Source organism: Athene cunicularia (genome assembly GCF_003259725.1).
Source record: "Athene cunicularia isolate RWA chromosome 14 unlocalized genomic scaffold, athCun1 chr14_part1, whole genome shotgun sequence".
Lineage (NCBI taxonomy): Eukaryota > Metazoa > Chordata > Aves > Strigiformes > Strigidae > Athene > Athene cunicularia.
In genome coordinates, this window is record NW_020799118.1 from 5,259,288 (window position 1) to 5,277,560 (window position 18,273).

The 18,273-nt window shown below is 34.7% G+C and overlaps 1 protein-coding gene across 1 annotated transcript; it reads left to right on the top strand.

Moving 5' to 3' along the window:
* The first annotated feature begins 236 nt into the window (after nt 1-236).
* On the top strand, nt 237-14,725 carry GSPT1 (G1 to S phase transition 1). Its single transcript, XM_026859011.1, has 14 exons — nt 237-349; nt 770-811; nt 1,573-1,800; nt 2,848-2,881; nt 4,384-4,461; nt 6,057-6,237; nt 6,583-6,737; nt 8,156-8,296; nt 9,047-9,140; nt 9,458-9,538; nt 11,239-11,412; nt 11,849-11,938; nt 12,226-12,394; nt 12,982-14,725. The coding sequence occupies exons 2-14, from the start codon at nt 790-792 to the stop codon at nt 13,032-13,034; spliced, it is 1,500 nt and encodes a 499-aa protein (XP_026714812.1). The 5' UTR covers nt 237-349; nt 770-789; the 3' UTR covers nt 13,035-14,725.
* The last annotated feature ends 3,548 nt before the right edge of the window (nt 14,726-18,273 follow it).

Sequence of the window (18,273 nt, forward strand, 5' to 3'; positions counted from 1 at the left end):
CAGGTAAAATACTAAATAGAGAAAAATTGCTTCCTTTAAAACTTGCTTTAAGTGTATCTTTCCATGTGCAGGAAAAAAAAAAAAAAAACAACTGGTTTTAGAACTGGTGTATTATTTTCACAAGTTTGAGGCAGTGTTCTTCAGAAGTCTCTGTGCTTGGAGGCTATATTTAGTACTGCTTGGGGAGGGTTGATGTGTTCTTCAATTCATTTGCAGTGAAGTTGGGAGATGGTCTTTTATGCCTAAATGTGGAAATTGGTTACATCAGTGTATCTTAAAAGTTGAACTTTGTTATCTGCAGGTGCACCTGTAGAGGCTTCTCCAGAGGAGCAGACAGCCTCTTGTGAAGGTAGTTGTTTTTGTGTTCTGACGGTACACAATACAGCTCCATTAAACATGATTTTAAAACAATTATTGCAGAAAGTCTCCCTTTTTTAAAAAATCTCTATGAACCTTTTCCAGTCTTCGTTATCTTTATCCTTGTACTACTATTGTAAGGCAGTGTGGCTATCTGGTTATTTATAATTTTATAGCCAGTCAAGCAAAGCACATAAAGACCAAGTGGTTTACTGAAGGTCATAAAGCTTGCATGATGCAGAATTTTTAAAATTGAATCCGTATATTAAGTAGCATTGGCAAGTGCCCAAACATCTGAAGTATCCTTTTATTAATTTAATTTGGTCACTGTGTTTTTCTTTGTTCTTGATACTGTCATGGTAAATATGTGTCCTTAAGGATTCCTTTTTTTTTTTTTTTTTCTTTTCCCTAGGTTCAAATGCTGCTGTTAACATGGAAATTTCAGAATCTGTTGGTAAGATGAGAATTGTTCCATTTCACTATGATAGTACCATAAAATACTACTGTAGTGCTTTTGCTGAATCATTGCAAACAAAATTGAAGAACACCTTATTGAGCCTTGGTGGTTTTGGTCCTTATAATTTTTGTTGTCTCTTTATACTTGGAGTGGGAAATAAGTAATCAAGCACTAGTATGTGTTGACAGGTGCAAGTGGATTACTTGGACACTGCAAAAGCATCAGTGCTTTATTAAAAAATAATGTCATATCACAAAATAGTCCCATTAATATGTGTGAAATGGTCATTAACAAAAGTTGGAAGTGATCAGTAATAGGAGCAATCAGAATAAGGAAATTGTATCTTTCTTCTTGTATTTGTATGGCTTTTGAGAGAACTTAAACCATTATCCCCCTTGTTTTTCTTTCTAAACATATGGTAGTGTGTGTATGTCTGTGAATTCAGATCAGCATGGTGGTTTGAGTGGATCTTCAGATTTTTTTTTTTCTCTTGTAAAATTGTTGCCTTGTTAAAACAGAAGTCTCTTAATCTCTGTGAATCATAGTCTTCTGATGTCAGCACACAAGCTAGCTTGAAGACTCCCAGTAATAACAATTTCAGCAATGAGTAGCAGTTGCCCATTCTTATATAGGATGACACTAATAGACTGGATAGTTGAAGTCTTTTGATTTTTATCTTTGGGGCAGGGGCTTTTGTCCATAGTCATTGCTTTTGATTTCATTAACTATTTGAATATATTTAACTGGTTAATTTTTAGTGGAAAATGGAGAGACAGAAATGTCCCCAGAAGAGTCATGGGACCACAAAGAAGAAACAAGTGAAGCAGAGCTAGGAAGTGGTCCTGCAGGGGATGCAGGGCCTTCTGAAGAAAGTGCTCAGGAAATGATGGAAGAGGAGGAGGAAATACCAAAACCGAAATCTGTTGTAGCACCACCTGGTGCTCCTAAAAAAGAACATGTAAATGTAGTATTCATTGGGCATGTAGGTAAGTTCTAAGTGAATGTGCAGTAGTTGGATCTTTGTGTTCTATGTTATCCAGAACTCGGAAGATTAGAAATTAATCCTGTTCTTTGTAGGGATGTATGTATTCACCATGTCTTGAGGTCAAAATGAGCATTCATTCTAATGAAGCTGCTCTGAAAAAGTTAAAAAACTTAAAGTAGTAGAGTGGTAGAGTCCCAAGGGGTAGAGTGCTAAGGATTAGAGCACCTGTGTTCTCTCAGACACAAGAGCGTCTGTATTCATGATTTCTCAAGTACCTGCTCTATTAAATGCTTAAGTGATGTATATGTGTTCCAAAGAACAAAAATTGGAAAGCGCTGCTCCTTTTCTGGTGGTTTTAAATACTTCCAGATGGTTTTTATTAACTGTTATTAAATTCAGAAATGATTATTCAAAATATTAAAAACTGTAGAGCTGTAGACAATAGATGAACATAACTCAGAAATGAAAGAAGCATTTATAGCAAAATGTCCCAATTGAATAGTTTCAACAAACTTCAGAAAATTCTTAAGTGGTGTCAAAAGTACAGAAGAATTATTGAATCATGAGTTTTATGGTAAATTCTGTATTTTCGTTTTTAAAGTCTCTTGACACCTTAAAAGTACTGTAACTTAGTCCTCAGGTAAATTCATGGTGGAGTGCCACAAAGTAAGGAGGCAGTGGGCAGAGGTACGTTCCAATACTGAAGAGCAGCCCACAGAAGTTAGGAACAAAAGAGAGAAATCAGGGAAAGGGCTTTTGCAAGAGCTTTCCACAATAAACCAATCTTTTGCTGGATCACTGCTTGTAGAGGTTTTTCTTTGTTATGGACAATGCCAAGTTTGTATGTATGAAACCAGAATTTTCAAAATTCATGTACTTGAATTGATGATGAATTATTATGGAAACAAGGGAAACAGATGCTTCAAAAGGATTATGATTTTTAAAATCTCTCTCAAAATAAATTAGATTACCTTGTTCATAATTGTTTTCTTTTTCTAGGATTTTCTTTTATATTGTAAATGACTTAGTTTTTAAAAATTTTTTTTAGATGCTGGCAAGTCAACTATTGGAGGACAAATAATGTAAGGAAATTCAAATAAACTTTTTAGATTTACTGTTCTTTCTTGTGAATTAAAAACAAATCAAGTAAAATGAGTAATATTTATGGATTTAATCAGCATAGATTGGTATTTTTATTAAAATGTTACTTTTCCTGTTAATTTAGTTACTTATTATCTTGGGAATTTCTTAATTCCAGCAGATCTAATCTTAACACTATAGGAGTTTCACTTACTTAATAGAAACAACTATGCAAAAGCATACATTAATATATAAAAAGAACTGAGTCCCTTTTTTAGAACATGACTCCGTTTTCATTCAAAATTTTAAAATACTATCTGGAACTGCTCTATACCCTTTGTTAAACTTTGTCCTGTTTGTGAAGATTTAAAAATATTATATATCCTTGTTCCCTAGTGCTAACATTGTCAGACATAATTTGATTTCAAAATGTGAAATTATGATAGTTTATCTTTTAAGTCTTATTTTAGAAACAGTATATAGAGACTGGGATATTTTTGAGACAAAGTAAATCCATGTAGCTAGATCTTACAGTTTGTAAAAAAAATGAGAAATAGAAAGTAGTACACGAAGAAATAAAAGCTATCCTGCTGATGCAAAGTATTTCTATGATTTTAAAATAATATTCTCAGCAAAAGCGGCAGGTCTTTGTCTTGGCATTTTCATCTTGTTTTGTTTTGACCAAACTGGAATGTTGGAATTGTCATGCTACATTTAACCTTGTAGTTCATACTAGAGCAAATTAGCATTTTATTATCTGATGTGTCTGAGTGTTCTCCTTGTACAAGGAGATGCCTGTTCTTACTGCTCCTACCAGTGTGTTTTGTTCCTAAAGCTTTTTGTGGTGTTTGATTTTTGCAGAATATCCCTTTTTGTAAGGGATATAATATATCCTTTGTAAGGGGGGAGAGGTGGGAAAGGGGGTGCCTGTACCAACTTTGTCATAAACTCTTTATTTATGGTTATCATTAATTTTCCTTATAAACTAAGTAGATTACTACTAGAAGATCCGGTAGAAATAGGGAAAAATATGAAGGTTTTGACTGTACACTACTTGCTTCTTCTCATAACTGAAAGATCTTTTAAAATATCAGTTTCCTTGTTCTGTCTCAAAAGAATTAAACCAAAAATATTTTTCTTTTCAGAAATGGAGGAGTGGGGGTGGTGAAAAATTTTCCTCTCACAATTCTTACTTAATTTTGAAATATTGGATTAGTCTCAGAAACAGACTTAACAGATGTAGTTCATTTTCAAAACTTGACTCTGAAGAGCATTTTACAATTAGGCTTAAAAAACCCCATTCCTCATACTTCTGCTAAAGTAGTACTGGTGTACTTTTACATATCAGATAATGGTGTGGCTTTTTGTGGAGAATAAATTCCACTTCTGCTTGCACCAGGCTGTTCCAGTTTTTCAAAATAAGCTGTAGGATTGTCTAAGTATTTAACTATTTGGAACCATGTTTCTGCTTTATGTAAAATTGCACTTTTTTACCCCTCCTTAGGTATTTGACGGGAATGGTTGACAAAAGAACACTTGAAAAATATGAACGAGAAGCTAAAGAAAAAAACAGAGAAACATGGTATGAACTTACTGACGATAATAGCGTGGTTTTCTCTTTGCACTGTGATGAAAGTGAGAAACTATTTTTTGGTCTCTGTCCCTGTAGTGCTGGCTTCCTGATGGAATGGGTTTTGAGTGTGGGGGGAGGAATCCCTTGTTTTTCTTCAATGCTACTTTTAACTAAAACTATAGAGACATTGTGATTCACATTGGAACAGCTTTTGCTGCTCCAGCGTTTTGGAAAACATAGCTGGTAAAAAGAAATACAAGGCAGGCACTTCTCTCACGTATAGATAGAATGACCCCAAGAGCTGCCTGTCTTTCACCTGTAAACAGCAGAGAAATATCTAAAGGATAGAGATTAAAGCTGTCAGTTTGGCAGACATGAGGAGAGAGCAAGTTAATGGTTTTGGCTGTCACCGTATATCTCATTTTTATATGAACAAAGATGGGATCTGCAATTCTTAGGTTACCTCCAGGCAAGATGATGATGCTGTTATGTGGATTTTTTCATGGGCCTCTCGTTTGGGGTTTTGTCATTGTCTTTTGTTAGGTTGTTTTTTGGCTTTGTGTGTGTGTATATACAGCACATATAGCAACTTGCTTTCTCCTTCAAACAACCCTTGGAAAATTTGATTTTCTTTCTGGAAGTTTTCCATTTTTGGCTGTGGTGGAGGAAAATAGGGGTTCAAAGGGCTCTGGAAAAGAAGCAGCTGAAGACTTCCTTAGGGGTAGAGCAGCAATACAGCACTCAAGGGGTGGGCATCGACCTGAACTAATTGTATTATATGTGAGAGAGTGGGATAGAAAAGGTGACATGTTCTTTTTGTCAAGCAAGCATCATCCCCCTATTAGGAGTTGACCATACTAATAAATATTTTGGGACCTTCTTCAAAAACCCTGGACAGCTTGAAAAACACATTTCCTCTTCCCTCTCCTCTTTCAGAGGGTGAGTTGCAGAAGTGTCTCCCTGAATGCTAGTTTTATTCTTTAAAATATGACATGATACATAACAGAAGGTATGATGTACCGCTGTGTCATTATCAAAGATCTTGTTAGCTTGTTTCATATGTTTAGACTCTTGAAATTTGAGCAGTTTTACTTTGTGATTCAGAAAATTCTGTGCTGTAGTGCGGAGTTGACATTTCAGTCAGAAATGCCTCTTTCCCTAAAAAACCCCATGTGTAAAAAGGACTTCCCATCCAGCTACCGCACAAATTCCCACTTGACTTTTGTTAGCTGAGTAAAACATGACCTTTGGCTTGGCTGAAATCTTCCAGAAACACAGGCCATGGTGAAGATTACCCCAGATAGGAGTGCACATACTGGTACAAACCAAAAGCCATTGAAATTGGAAATTGTTTTTTAGAATTGCATCCTTCTAGGTATGAGGTAGAGCTAGCAGTGGACCCTACAGCTCATTATATATACACAAAACATTCAATAAAAAGCTCGCTATTCTCTTGGAAATGCTAAAGTTAGTAATGCTAAGGTGGTTAGAACATTCGAGCAGGAAAAAAAAAAAAGGCATTTTATGATGAACAAACCATCATAAATTCAGTAAAAATTAATACAAAAAATAGAATATTTTGGTGTTTGGGTTTTTTTTTTCAGGTACCTTTCGTGGGCCTTAGATACAAACCAAGAAGAACGAGACAAAGGTAAAACAGTAGAAGTGGGTCGTGCCTATTTTGAAACTGAGAAGAAACACTTCACTATTCTAGATGCTCCTGGACATAAGAGCTTTGTTCCAAATATGATTGGTGGGGCTTCTCAAGCTGATCTTGCTGTGCTGGTAAGGACAAATAGATTCTTCTATTTTGGATATACTGTGGAATTAAGCTTTTTGTTTGTTTACTCTTTTGGTTCATTACAGCAGGCAAAATTTTAAAATCTTAAGTCTACCAAGTTGGGTGGTTTTTGGAGTAACTTCATAACATTGTCCACAGGTGTCATGTGATTTTTATATGTGTCAGTGCAGAAACTAATGGAAATATTGAGGATATACCAGTGGATTTTGAAAACTTCTACCGGTTTTGACTACCCAAACTTTTATTTGAATAAGGCAGTATTACCTGTTGTTGATTTGATCTGTTGAGAGAATTGTAGAACTCTTATTAAAATGTGTATTTTTAATTAGGTTATTTCTGCAAGAAAAGGAGAGTTTGAAACTGGATTTGAGAAAGGTGGACAAACAAGAGAACATGCCATGTTAGCAAAAACAGCAGGTGTAAAACATTTAATAGTTCTTATTAATAAAATGGATGATCCAACTGTAAACTGGAGTAATGAAAGGTGAGTTTAATGTTAAAATTAATCTTTATTAAAAGGTACTGAAACAAAATAATTCCTAAGTAATTCTTCTGCATCCCATTTTTGCTGAAATAATGGTAGACTGGACTAAAACCAGAGGTTATCAAAATTGCAGGGAAAACGGAAGCATAATGCCTAGGACAGTGCCTCTCAACTAAGCTTGAAGTTCTACACTACTTTAAAACATTCACTTTGAACTGTTTGGATCTGTGCAGCCATATCTAACAAGTCCATGCATTCCAACATAGTTTAATTGTTGACTTGGAAACTTTATACTGAACCTAAAAGGAAGCATCTCTATTTTCAGTAGTTTAGTCTGCCAGACTCTTGATCGCTTGGCCACGTTTCTGCTGAACTCCTAACTTAGATTTGGTGAGAACAGCATTATCTCGCTCACCTTATGTGTCCACCCGGTATTGTTTGGAGTTGTTCTTTTATGATAGGCTGAATTGAATAAGCAAATAATATATGAAGAAGTTTGTGATTGTAGTCTGAGAAGGGGGGAGGGAATCTTGTGATGATATAGACCAGGTTAAAATAACTAGAAAGTCAATATGTAATATTTAATTAACTAATTAAAAATATTTATTCTTTTCTGCTTTAATGCTGAAATGTTACTAAAGAGTTTTTTTGATTTTCCCAAGTGTCAAAACTTAGGTCTCTTTATAGATTCTGTCACATCTTTCTTCTCACTTCTTTAAGCTGGATGCTAAAAAGTGTAACTTAGTCCTTCCCTAGAGATACTTGTGTAATGACAGGATACAGTTTTCTTCTACAGTGTAATAAAGAGTTGTCAGAGAGCTTGCTGTGCTGTCAAGAATCATGAAAGTTTTTGTTGAAAGCCATGAGAGACTATGCAACCTTACAACATGAGCCTAGTTTACTAAGAGAATAACACATGCCCAGCTGTGCTGCTTGGTCCTGCCCAACTTTCTGACATGATTGAATTCAGATGAAACTGCCTAAGGGGAAGAAGTGTAATAGAAACAAATAGCATTATGTCTTAGGAAATTATGGAGAAGACTGGAGGAGACCAAGCCTGCAGCATGACCTCAGTAACTGTCTGCTTGGTCTGTCCTGCTGCCTTAGCCTGCAGCTCTTGCATAAAAGTAGATATAGCATATGCTGCTGCTTACCCAGCCCAGTAATTGAGGTGTATGGAGAAAACTGATGATGTTTTATGGAGCAGAGGAGTGAGGGAGAAGAGACAGTACCAAGTTGTGCTGGAAGATTGAGGGGAAGAAACAAATAGGCCACTAAGCATTATTAGGTTTGCTTTCTGCTTACATAATAACTGATGAAAATTAAATGTCTGTGGTTTGGGCTTTTTTTTTAAAGCACAGTGTTATGTCATGCTGGAATAATTGAAACTTACCCTGATCTACTTGTCACTTTAATAGATATGAGGAATGTAAAGAGAAACTGGTGCCATTTTTGAAGAAAGTTGGCTTCAATCCCAAAAAGGATATTCATTTCATGCCCTGCTCAGGACTGACTGGAGCAAACCTAAAAGAACAGTCAGAATTCTGTCCTTGGTATATGTATGTATCTTAAATTGAACAACTTGGGTATTTGCTATATTTCAATAAAAGTAAATGCTACACTGAAGCTAGGAGAAAGTATAACATGATATATTATAGCTATGTTCTAAAGTGCTTGAGGAAATACAATCAGGGCAACAAGAACACAGCCATGCAGTGAGCCAAATAAAAGCATTTTCTAACTGCAGAAAATTAAAGTTAGCAGGCTCTGTAATAGTATTAGCAGTATTCTTTGGCTTTGAGTTTGAATGCAATACTAGCCCTTGAATTTTCTAGTGATGCTGCAGTTGACGTGTTGCTAGAATGAGTAATTGTTTGGTGTGAACAGTTTGTTTGAAGCTGTATTATAATTAGCAATAAGCCATGTCTCTCACTAGATGTCATGTTTTCCAGTATTGTTTATGGCAGTTAAAACATTCATGAAAATCATGTTTGGACCTAGCTTATTTTGTATTTCCAAAACATATTACGCATCTAGCAAGGTTCAAAGGAATGATTTATTTCTGTAAAGTATGCCTGTAATGTAACTTGAAAACTACTTGCACTTTCTGGGTGTTAACATGTTACCTAGGGTAAAGTGGACACTAATGATGGGATATTACTATAGATTTAACAGTCTAAAAGGTCACTGCTCTTAATGATGACAGAATGAAAATCATTGCTTTTGTTGGACTGCATTTATCCATTCTAAGTAATTTTTAAATAGAAGGGCGCTCAGGAAATTGAAACAAATGCCTTCTACTCTTTTAGTGGATTACCATTTATTCCATACCTGGATAATTTGCCAAACTTCAACCGTTCAGTTGATGGACCAATCAGGCTGCCAATTGTGGATAAATATAAGGTAAAAAATAAAATAACAGGATTCAAAGTATAAATGGACTGTTTTCAGAAAGCAGTAAATAGAATATTTAACATATTTTTAGAGGGTATCTTTTTTCTTTGATATGTCTACATTTCCAGCTGTAGAATAAGAGGCGGGGAGGGGAAGTAAATAATTTAGGGATTATATGAGATTTAAAATCTGTAATCTTTCATGAGAACAGTTTCCAAAACATTAAGTATAGTAGTGCTAAATAACTTTGTCGTAATTATAATTAAGTAATTACACTTTGAGTTAAATCATATTTAGAAAGATGTTTTCAATTTCTTTTTGTTAAGGATATGGGCACTGTGGTCCTTGGGAAGCTGGAGTCAGGCTCTATTTGCAAAGGACAACAGCTTGTGATGATGCCAAACAAGGTATGGTAAGGTTTAGATATTTTTAAATGTTACTACCCTAAAAAAAGAGCTTGATTCTTAAAGTTATTAATTACTTTAAATTAGAAAATTTTCTGTTGCTCAGTTGAACACAACTAAGCTTTCATGTTTTACATGGGTGGCATTTCCAGGTGTGTGTGTCTGTAGTTCCTTAGCATTCAGAGCTCAAGTCGTCTCTCCTTACTGAACTCAATCGCTGGGCTACAAATCCATCACAGTTTATTTGAACTGTGTTTTACTTTGTGTTTGGCCTACAAAACTTTTCTCATGCTGGGGTTTAATATTGCTCAAAACTTTCCTCCTTTTTTCCTTTTCTTCTTTTTCCCGAAAGGGAAATAGGAAAAAATTTAAAGGATGCAAAGAGTACATGGTGTGTTCCAATGAAAGACCTTGCTTTAGTTCAAAATAGGTTGGCTGTGAAGGTAGATAGCTGTCCCGTAATGTAAAATTACGATCTGGAATCATTGTGCTGCCCTGAAGAATGTGAAAATATAAAAAGAAAGACTGTGAAAACGTAGTTGGAGAGAGGCAGTGGATGACAATAGTGTACACAACAAATGGTGGTGTTTGTTTCCATTGGTTTCTTACAGAAAGGATTTGGAAATTTTGTTTTTATCTATTTGTGTCATCTTGATTTAAGCTGACACCCTTTTTTCCAATTCTGTAGGCTGAGGTAGTTTGCTGGAGAATGTCTTAATAATCAAATGCACAATAAATCTACAGCGTATTGAAAGTTTTTTCTTAATCAAAACATGTAAATTAGATTGACTTCTCTGTCACCTTTCTCAAGAGCTGCTGAAAATTGAAACTAAACTTAGACAGCTTGAAATTATGCTTTTCAGTTTTTAAGGCAATTTAACTGACAGTGGCTTTTTATAAAACTGCTTGGCATGAATCTGACATCCATTTTATTTGGGGGTTGATTAGGAGAAATTAATAAACTGTAAATGGCTTTAAACCATTACAAAATACGTATTCAGCAAATAGCCAGTGCTTTTGATTACACACATACTTTAGCAGCTAATGGGGATTGAACTAAAACTTAAGGAAGTCAGAGCAATAGAACTCTTTCTGAAACTACTCCTTTTTTAACTTTTCTGCCTTTTCAGTATTTATTTTCTTTTGGTATCTAGTACTGTGTAAAGAACAAAAATCAGGAGAGGGGTTTTAACATATAGGAACATTAGGAAGTACATTTTGGTGTTTACTTGGAGAGCATTTATTAAATATGTATTTGGTATTTTTATCATCTTCTCCGGGAGAATTTGGGGATTCTAGGATTTCCTGGATTGCATTTAATATTCAGACTGTTACATTTTGAATGTAAAGAGTATGCAACCCTGTGGCTTCTGCATTCTTAGATAATTTGTATCTGTTGTATCTCTCATCTCTTTATAAATTCTAAACTAATTTCACTTTGAGAAATAGTGGATGTTTTTAAAATTTGCTTTCCATTGAATATATGACTATAGAATTATAGTGAAATATAATTGATTAAATACGCTATTTTAAATATTAGTAACTCATCATTCAAATATTTTAAATGTTCTGAAGCCTGCAGACCTGAATATAATTAATTTTAACTATAATGGAATGAATTATTGAAATCCTGTTATATTGAAATGGGTTTGTACCAGACTAAAATATTCACAGTAGAAAACTGCATTTTTGCTTTCTTTAAGCACAATGTGGAAGTTCTTGGAATCCTTTCTGATGATGTAGAAACTGATTCAGTAGCCCCAGGTGAAAATCTAAAGATCAGACTGAAGGGAATTGAAGAGGAAGAAATCCTTCCAGGATTTATTCTCTGTGATCCCAACAACTTGTGTCATTCTGGACGCACATTTGATGCCCAGGTAGCATGTAATTGCTGTATAGATGGGTAAAAATACTAAAATATTTTGCTTGTATTCACCAAATCTCAACTGAAGTCATTTAAACGTTCAGTTCAGATTTCTTGTTCACTATCATATCTTGAAATTGACAATAACATATATACCTAACACTGACATCATTAATTTGAGGTTTTAAAAGTATTTGGTTTTAATGTGGCTTTTCAGTGAAATTTTAGATACCTGTAATCATGAAAGCAAGATCTTGTCAGACCAGTTCTTCAATTTTATACTTTCATATATTAGAAACAACTTAGTTGCATATAAATTTTGTTTCTTTCACAAAAATGTGTTGTATGTGTATTGTTCAAATATATATTTTAATATAGTGCTGTATTTGGTAATTCTCCACTCTTTTATAATTGAAATGAGGAAAAATGCACTTTTAATTGTTTTACAGATAGTGATAATTGAGCACAAATCCATTATCTGCCCAGGTTATAATGCTGTGCTGCACATCCACACCTGTATTGAAGAAGTTGAGATAACAGTAAGTGTCTTGAAGTTGTGATGTGCATATAGGCCATCTGCTTGTTGGGGTGAGGAGCTCTGTCAGGGGAATCTTTGGTCAGTACTGTAACACAAGCAAAAATGGCTGTAACTGTTAGCATAAGCTTTCTGAAAAGTGTGGTAAATGATGATTGACTCTCTTATACAGTAAATTTTAGAAGGGTGTTTTTATTATCTCTAAGTATTTTCTTTCCTAGACCAGGGTTTTTTTGTAAAGAAAAAATAACCCTTGTTTTTAGCATTCACAGCTATTTTTTTCTTATATAGGCCTTAATCTGCTTGGTAGACAAAAAAACAGGAGAAAAAAGTAAGACACGGCCCCGTTTTGTCAAACAAGATCAAGTATGCATTGCCCGTTTAAGGACAGCAGGAACTATCTGCCTTGAGACATTCAAAGATTTCCCTCAGATGGGTCGCTTTACCTTAAGAGATGAGGGTAAGACTGCTTGATCAACAGCTATCAACTGCTGCGAAAATACGGTTATGTGAAATGGGAGATCATGCATGCAGTGAGGTATTAAAATGCTGGTATCTAGTGGAAATCACTGCCTGGGTAACAATGAAAAAGTAAGTCTAAGCAAATTGTTGTCATTGTGCAGAGTTCTTACTAGTAACAAAAAGTGTGTTTTAGAGGAATAATGTACAAAAATGTGCACTGTGAAACAAAAGCTTGAATTTGCAAAATTACTGGCACTGTTTTCTTTAATAAATTATCTTTAAAAGTAGTAAACAGATCTGGTGGAATGATTCTGCCTCACCTTCTCATTAGATGAACATAGAGCAGGCTTTCCACAATCTACATTGTGTTCTTTACTGCGAGAATAGCAGTTTTACTATTTCCAAGATTTAATTGTGCTTTTAAAATACACTGGTGCTCTCATTTTACAATACAATAAATTATTCTCTGTATTATGTCTAATACTCTGGAGAGGCTGTATTTTGGGGGGAAGTTTTCATGTCCTTGCAGACTTACGCATTCTTTTCACAGTATATGTAACTCTGCTGTTTGTCTCCTTGGTTTAGGTAAGACCATTGCAATTGGAAAAGTTCTGAAACTGGTTCCAGAGAAGGACTAAGCGTTTTTCTCAATGACCCCCGCACAATACTGTGAGGAAAATCGACTCTGCAAAAGCCTACTTCACACCGCCTTCTTATTTTCTGCCCATTGATAAACTTCTCCCCATATTTTGCAAAGACAAATTTCACAGCAAAGGTCCACATTATGTCAGCTTTCTCATATTGAGAGCTCTGCTATGCCACTGTTGAATTTTCCCCAAAAGAGGTTTTTTTTTCTCCCAAATTCTGCTTCCTTGGAAAGATTCGGCAATAGCTTTGTAAGTGATGTGGACATAATTGCCTATAATTATGAAAACCTAAAGGATTTTTAATGTTTAATTTCCCCAAGCATATATATATTAAGACCTCTTTTTTCCAGGCAGATCATTCAGAGTGTGCGAGTGTGTGTGCACATGTTACAAAGATGACTACCATGTTAATAAACTATTCAATTTGAAATCTTTTTCGGTATTTGAATTGCTTTTGAATAATGTTTTTTATCCGGATGTAACACAGTTGCATTAGCTTTTTAACTTCCCAGTAACCTAGATACTTGGTTACTTGGACTTTTCTAAACTCCTCAGCCTCCCCACACACACAGTTTTAAATGAGGCAATTGGGCACTCAACCAAGTTTGTATTAAAATAATTAGGTTTGCCCCTTCCCTTTTGTTGAATGCATTCTCAAAATTAAAAAACATTCATGCAAACGTGGCACCTTCATTAGCTTTACATTTGTTAATATCTTCAGCAAATTTAGATTGACTTAACATCATTACTAGACTCAGTAAGTCAATTTTGAAGGCTAGAACTACATACTATGTCTTTATAAAATTCTGCATTAAATTCTTAACTGCAGAAAATGCTAACAACCAGTAAATCAGTGAAACTTGCAAAAGTAAGAGACTCTGTGGCAATAGTGCCTATTAGTATTTATAAGAGCTGCATTTTGTGGGAGAACTGGTCCAATTAAACAGTGCCAGTTATGTAAGTTACTCAGTTCACCCTGTCTTTGATTTAGAGGGCTTGGATAATCCTTGCTGTTTTAAAGATCAGTCTGAACTGAGAGGGAGAAAGACTATTTAAATCCATAAGAGTTTGCACATACTGAAATATGGGAGGGTCAGAATCAAGCACAGTCTGTAAATTTTTGCATATCAAAAAGCAATGTAAGCTTATGAGGACCAGTGAAGTTTTTCTTGAGAAATTAAAGCAAAACTGGTTCAAAATAAAGCTTACTCAGTACAACTTGAAGGAGCTGCATAATAAAATCCCATTTAGCTGCACTTTGAAAATGGAACTGTCTACAATTGCTATCCTGATTCTAACAATTAGGATGAAGGATAATGATTTTTGTTTTCATTTCCCAGAGTATTAGTAGTAAGTATTAAAAGGTATCTTCAGAGCTTCTTCAGAATGTCCTAAACTAAACATTTTCAGTTGTACAATTGTGGCGAGCCCATCTCCTCCCCCAAAAGTTTACAGTCTAGTGACTGTATCTGAATTCCCAGATAACTCAAAACTGAAACAGATTTACCTTTTTTTTTTTTTGGTTTTGTTTGTTTCTTTGTAACTGTGGAACTCCCATTCATTTCACTTACAGCTACATTGTATGGACAGAAGAAGTTATTGTCCTTCAGTTTCATATGACTACACTTGTAGCTACCGTAATGCATGGAATTTAAATAAATTTTATTATGTCTGCAAATCTCTGGGCTTTTATTTTTTTTGGTAAATCAGAGTTTAAAAGTACCTTTTTCCTCCCACCACCACCAAGTGAACAAAACCCACAGTTCCTTGGATCTTAAACCAGTGAAGAAATTAAAAGCCAAGGAAGCTTACTGTCTTGTTCATATTCTGGATTGATTTAAGATTTCTACATATCTGACTGCTTTCTTGAAGTAAGCTTATGGATTTGAAATTTTTAAGGACCATTACTGGAGAATACTTACAGTTATATTCCTAAATTGTTAGAACTTTAAAAAAAAAAAAAAAAAAAGTTTTAAGCATTGAAATGCATCTCAAGATTACATGATGCTCCAGTAGAATTTTTCAACTTTTGAGCAACCTTAATGAGTGATTCTAAAAATTCAATATTTTGAGGCTGGACTGAGTATTTATTAAACTGAAAAAGTCATCTGGTGCATTGAAATCCCAGTAGAGAGAAAGTCTGATCACTTCCATTATTCATCCCATCTAGTGCATTTGATTACTGTTTCCGTAAATGCAGTCAATGTCACCTTGTCTGTAAAGGGAGGCTAAATTATTTCAAGTTCATTAACAGAATCTACATTATGTAATTAAAGATACTGCTAATCTGTAGGAGGTTTTTATTTGGGTATAAAATACTTGTATTCTATAGCAAACATACTGATGTGAAAATGTAAGGCATAAATCTGCACACATTGGCTGCATTTTGAGTAGAAGAGCTGGAAGTATTTGAATAGTCCTCAGATTACATCTCAACTTTTTCATTTCATCTCCATTCTACATTTTATAGTCCCATTTTTACTACTATTGAGTACAGCTAAATCTAGATGAAAGAAGAAAAGAAAAAAGACAATGTGGCTTTGTTTGAAATAAATACTATTTGCTGATTCACTGATGTAATAAACTTTTTTAAATGACCATTTTGAATACTTCCTTTTGTGAAAATGTGGTATGCTGCTTTGAAGATGGAAAAAAGATAAAGGAGCTGTGCAACCACAACAGTTGAAAGGAAGGAGGGAAAAAAAAAAGGGGGGTGGGTAGGGAGGGAGGGAATAGAAGTTGGATTGATGTTCCAGGAACCCTAGGAGCACTGCCAGTGTAACTGTGCCAGTGTATGGTACCGGCAGAGTGTTCCTGGGTCCTGGTGTGGATGTAACTCATACCAGCAAAACTGTGAGTGTGTTTCTGCAAAAAGAAGGGATTTGGGGGCTTTTTCCCCCTGGTATAATAGCATTTACAGCAGTCTGTGTGCAGCGTGGTACCGATGAGGATCCCACGTGTTCTCCCTGATTGTTGGTCAAATTTGTAGTGTAGATATGGCTTAAGGGTATAGCCATGATGTAACTTACAAATTATAATTCTATAAATTAAGACCTTGTATGTCCTTGAACTGAAAGCCTTGGTATATGTAACAATAATTAAATGTAAAAACAGAAACAAACAAACAAACAAAAACTGAATGTGAAGCAGTACTAATTATTTTGCAACAGGAAAACAATTACTTGTTTCTGCAAGTTAGAAGTAAAGCACACTAAATGGAGGAATGGGTACACCCATCAGTTGACTAACATTGCCATCAGCTACCTACTTGAAACCATTCCAGCTACTTTGGTCATCTTTGCAGACAATCAGGAACTGATACACAAATGTGATGGCACTGGTTTCCTGAGACACTTATTCTGGTAGTAAATTGTATTCTTGAACAACAAGCTATTGATGATGGTGTAATAGTGTTGTAAGAAAAGTGGCTGCTTTAAGGAGGTTTATCCATGGGGATATTTGCTGGTCATGAATTTATGCCCCTCTACAGATTTTTTTCAGTGGCATAAAAGCCCAGCGAAAATTGCTCAAAGAAGAACCTCTGTTTTAGACTATTTATGACACCGGTCCATATATTAAAAACTATGTTAATTATGAGAAATGTGTTTTTATAAGTGTTTATTACTGAATATTACCTAAGAAAAAAAGATTGTTTCAATGTCCCAAGTACTTGATTCTGTATTGCTCTGGCTTTTTGGTTTTTAATGCAGACTGTTTAATGATGATGTTAAAGCAGATGAAATGTACTCCAGACAAGTCTGTTTTCTTCCTGAACTGCTACTTACAGGCTCTTATTCTGCTGTTTTTGTATACCCTATAGAGGATTTGGTAAAGAAAAATATACCAACAAAACTGGAGTTACTACTGAAGAGTTTATATTGTGAACCTGTTTCTTTCCTTGTGTTTATTTTAACACACTCTAAACCTGACAAAATATTTATTTTCCTCTGAAGACATGCTAGAAATGAGTCTAGTCTTAATATAAAATGGAAATTTATGCTAACAAACCCAAAATCTTTTGTGTGTATATATAACTTTTGATAATACATATCCTTTCATTGGCTTTCACTCCCAAAAAGTCTGAACTTCCAATGTAAATTGGATTTTTCTACCTCTCCCCTCAGTTGCATACACCTAAAAAACTCTGCATGCTTCTAAATAAGAGTAATAAGAAACATGATAGACTGTTGGATGAAAAGAAAGGTACCTGAGGCTGTGTTCCTGTCATCTATTAAGCCTGTAGAACTGATGATAGGGAAAGGATCGTAACAAACCTTTAAAACTTGTGTCACAAAGATGGGTGCCTCTGTTCTTCTGAAAAAGGGGTCTTTGAATAAGCAAATAACACCGTAAGCATCCATCTATCTGACAATTAATTACATTATAGCTAGAGGCTTATACTAGGATTGCAAAGAGACACAATCTAAAGAAAACTAGTGCTTGAATTCCAGACCTATCCAGGAGATTTTCTTCTGAGATCTCTTGTAAGGGACTTCTTACTCCTGATTTAATTTCTGCATATCCTTTGTGCTAGTTTTGTTGCAAAAAGTACAGTTATAGAGACCTGGGATTTTGACATCTGCCATCAAATTATCTGGAGGAACACAAGCCTGATATTGGAACTTTTGGGATACATGCTAAGGGAATAATCTTAAACCTCAAAGACCTGTTTACAGCAGAAACAATTGCTACTTGTACATCCATTTTGCTGGGAGAAAGTATAAAATCAAGGATATATATAGAAACGTCCTCTTAAATAAGTAATGAGGTAGAATGGCTTGCAATTATGTGATTTTAAATCTTAGCATTTAAATGTGTGACAAATGGCTTAAGGAAAAATACTTTTATAATCAGAAAAATTGGGGACTACAGCAGAGTATGTTTAGTGTACAGGAATAACATTGATGAAAATAACAAACCTAATTTCCCTTGTAAGAGTAACTATTAATTTGTGAACTTGCTAAGTTAAAAGCACATTTTTATATTAATTGTGTGCTGTATTAAGATGGAATATTTCTTATCCAGAGATTAACTTATTTTTTCAAGACAGCTCTATTAGCTATATTGAACATGTTTAGATAAATGACATCTAGTAAAATTTAGTCATGTCAGACTTAAAATGTTGTAGAAAAACAAACTTGTATGAGACCGATATATGAAAAATTTGAATTTGAGTCACAACTAATCGTCCCTTTAGTTTTATCCTATTAATGCTATGCTGACCCAGTAC

What these genes read in the sequence shown, in the direction of transcription:
- GSPT1 (XM_026859011.1), top strand. Translation starts at nt 790, where the DNA reads ATGGAAATTTCAGAATCTGTTG. An exon ending in ACTATTGGAGGACAAATAAT is followed by an intron (nt 2,882 to 4,383) that starts GTAAGGAAATTC and finishes ACCCCTCCTTAG; the next exon opens with GTATTTGACGGGAATGGTTG. An exon ending in GACGCACATTTGATGCCCAG is followed by an intron (nt 11,413 to 11,848) that starts GTAGCATGTAAT and finishes ATTGTTTTACAG; the next exon opens with ATAGTGATAATTGAGCACAA.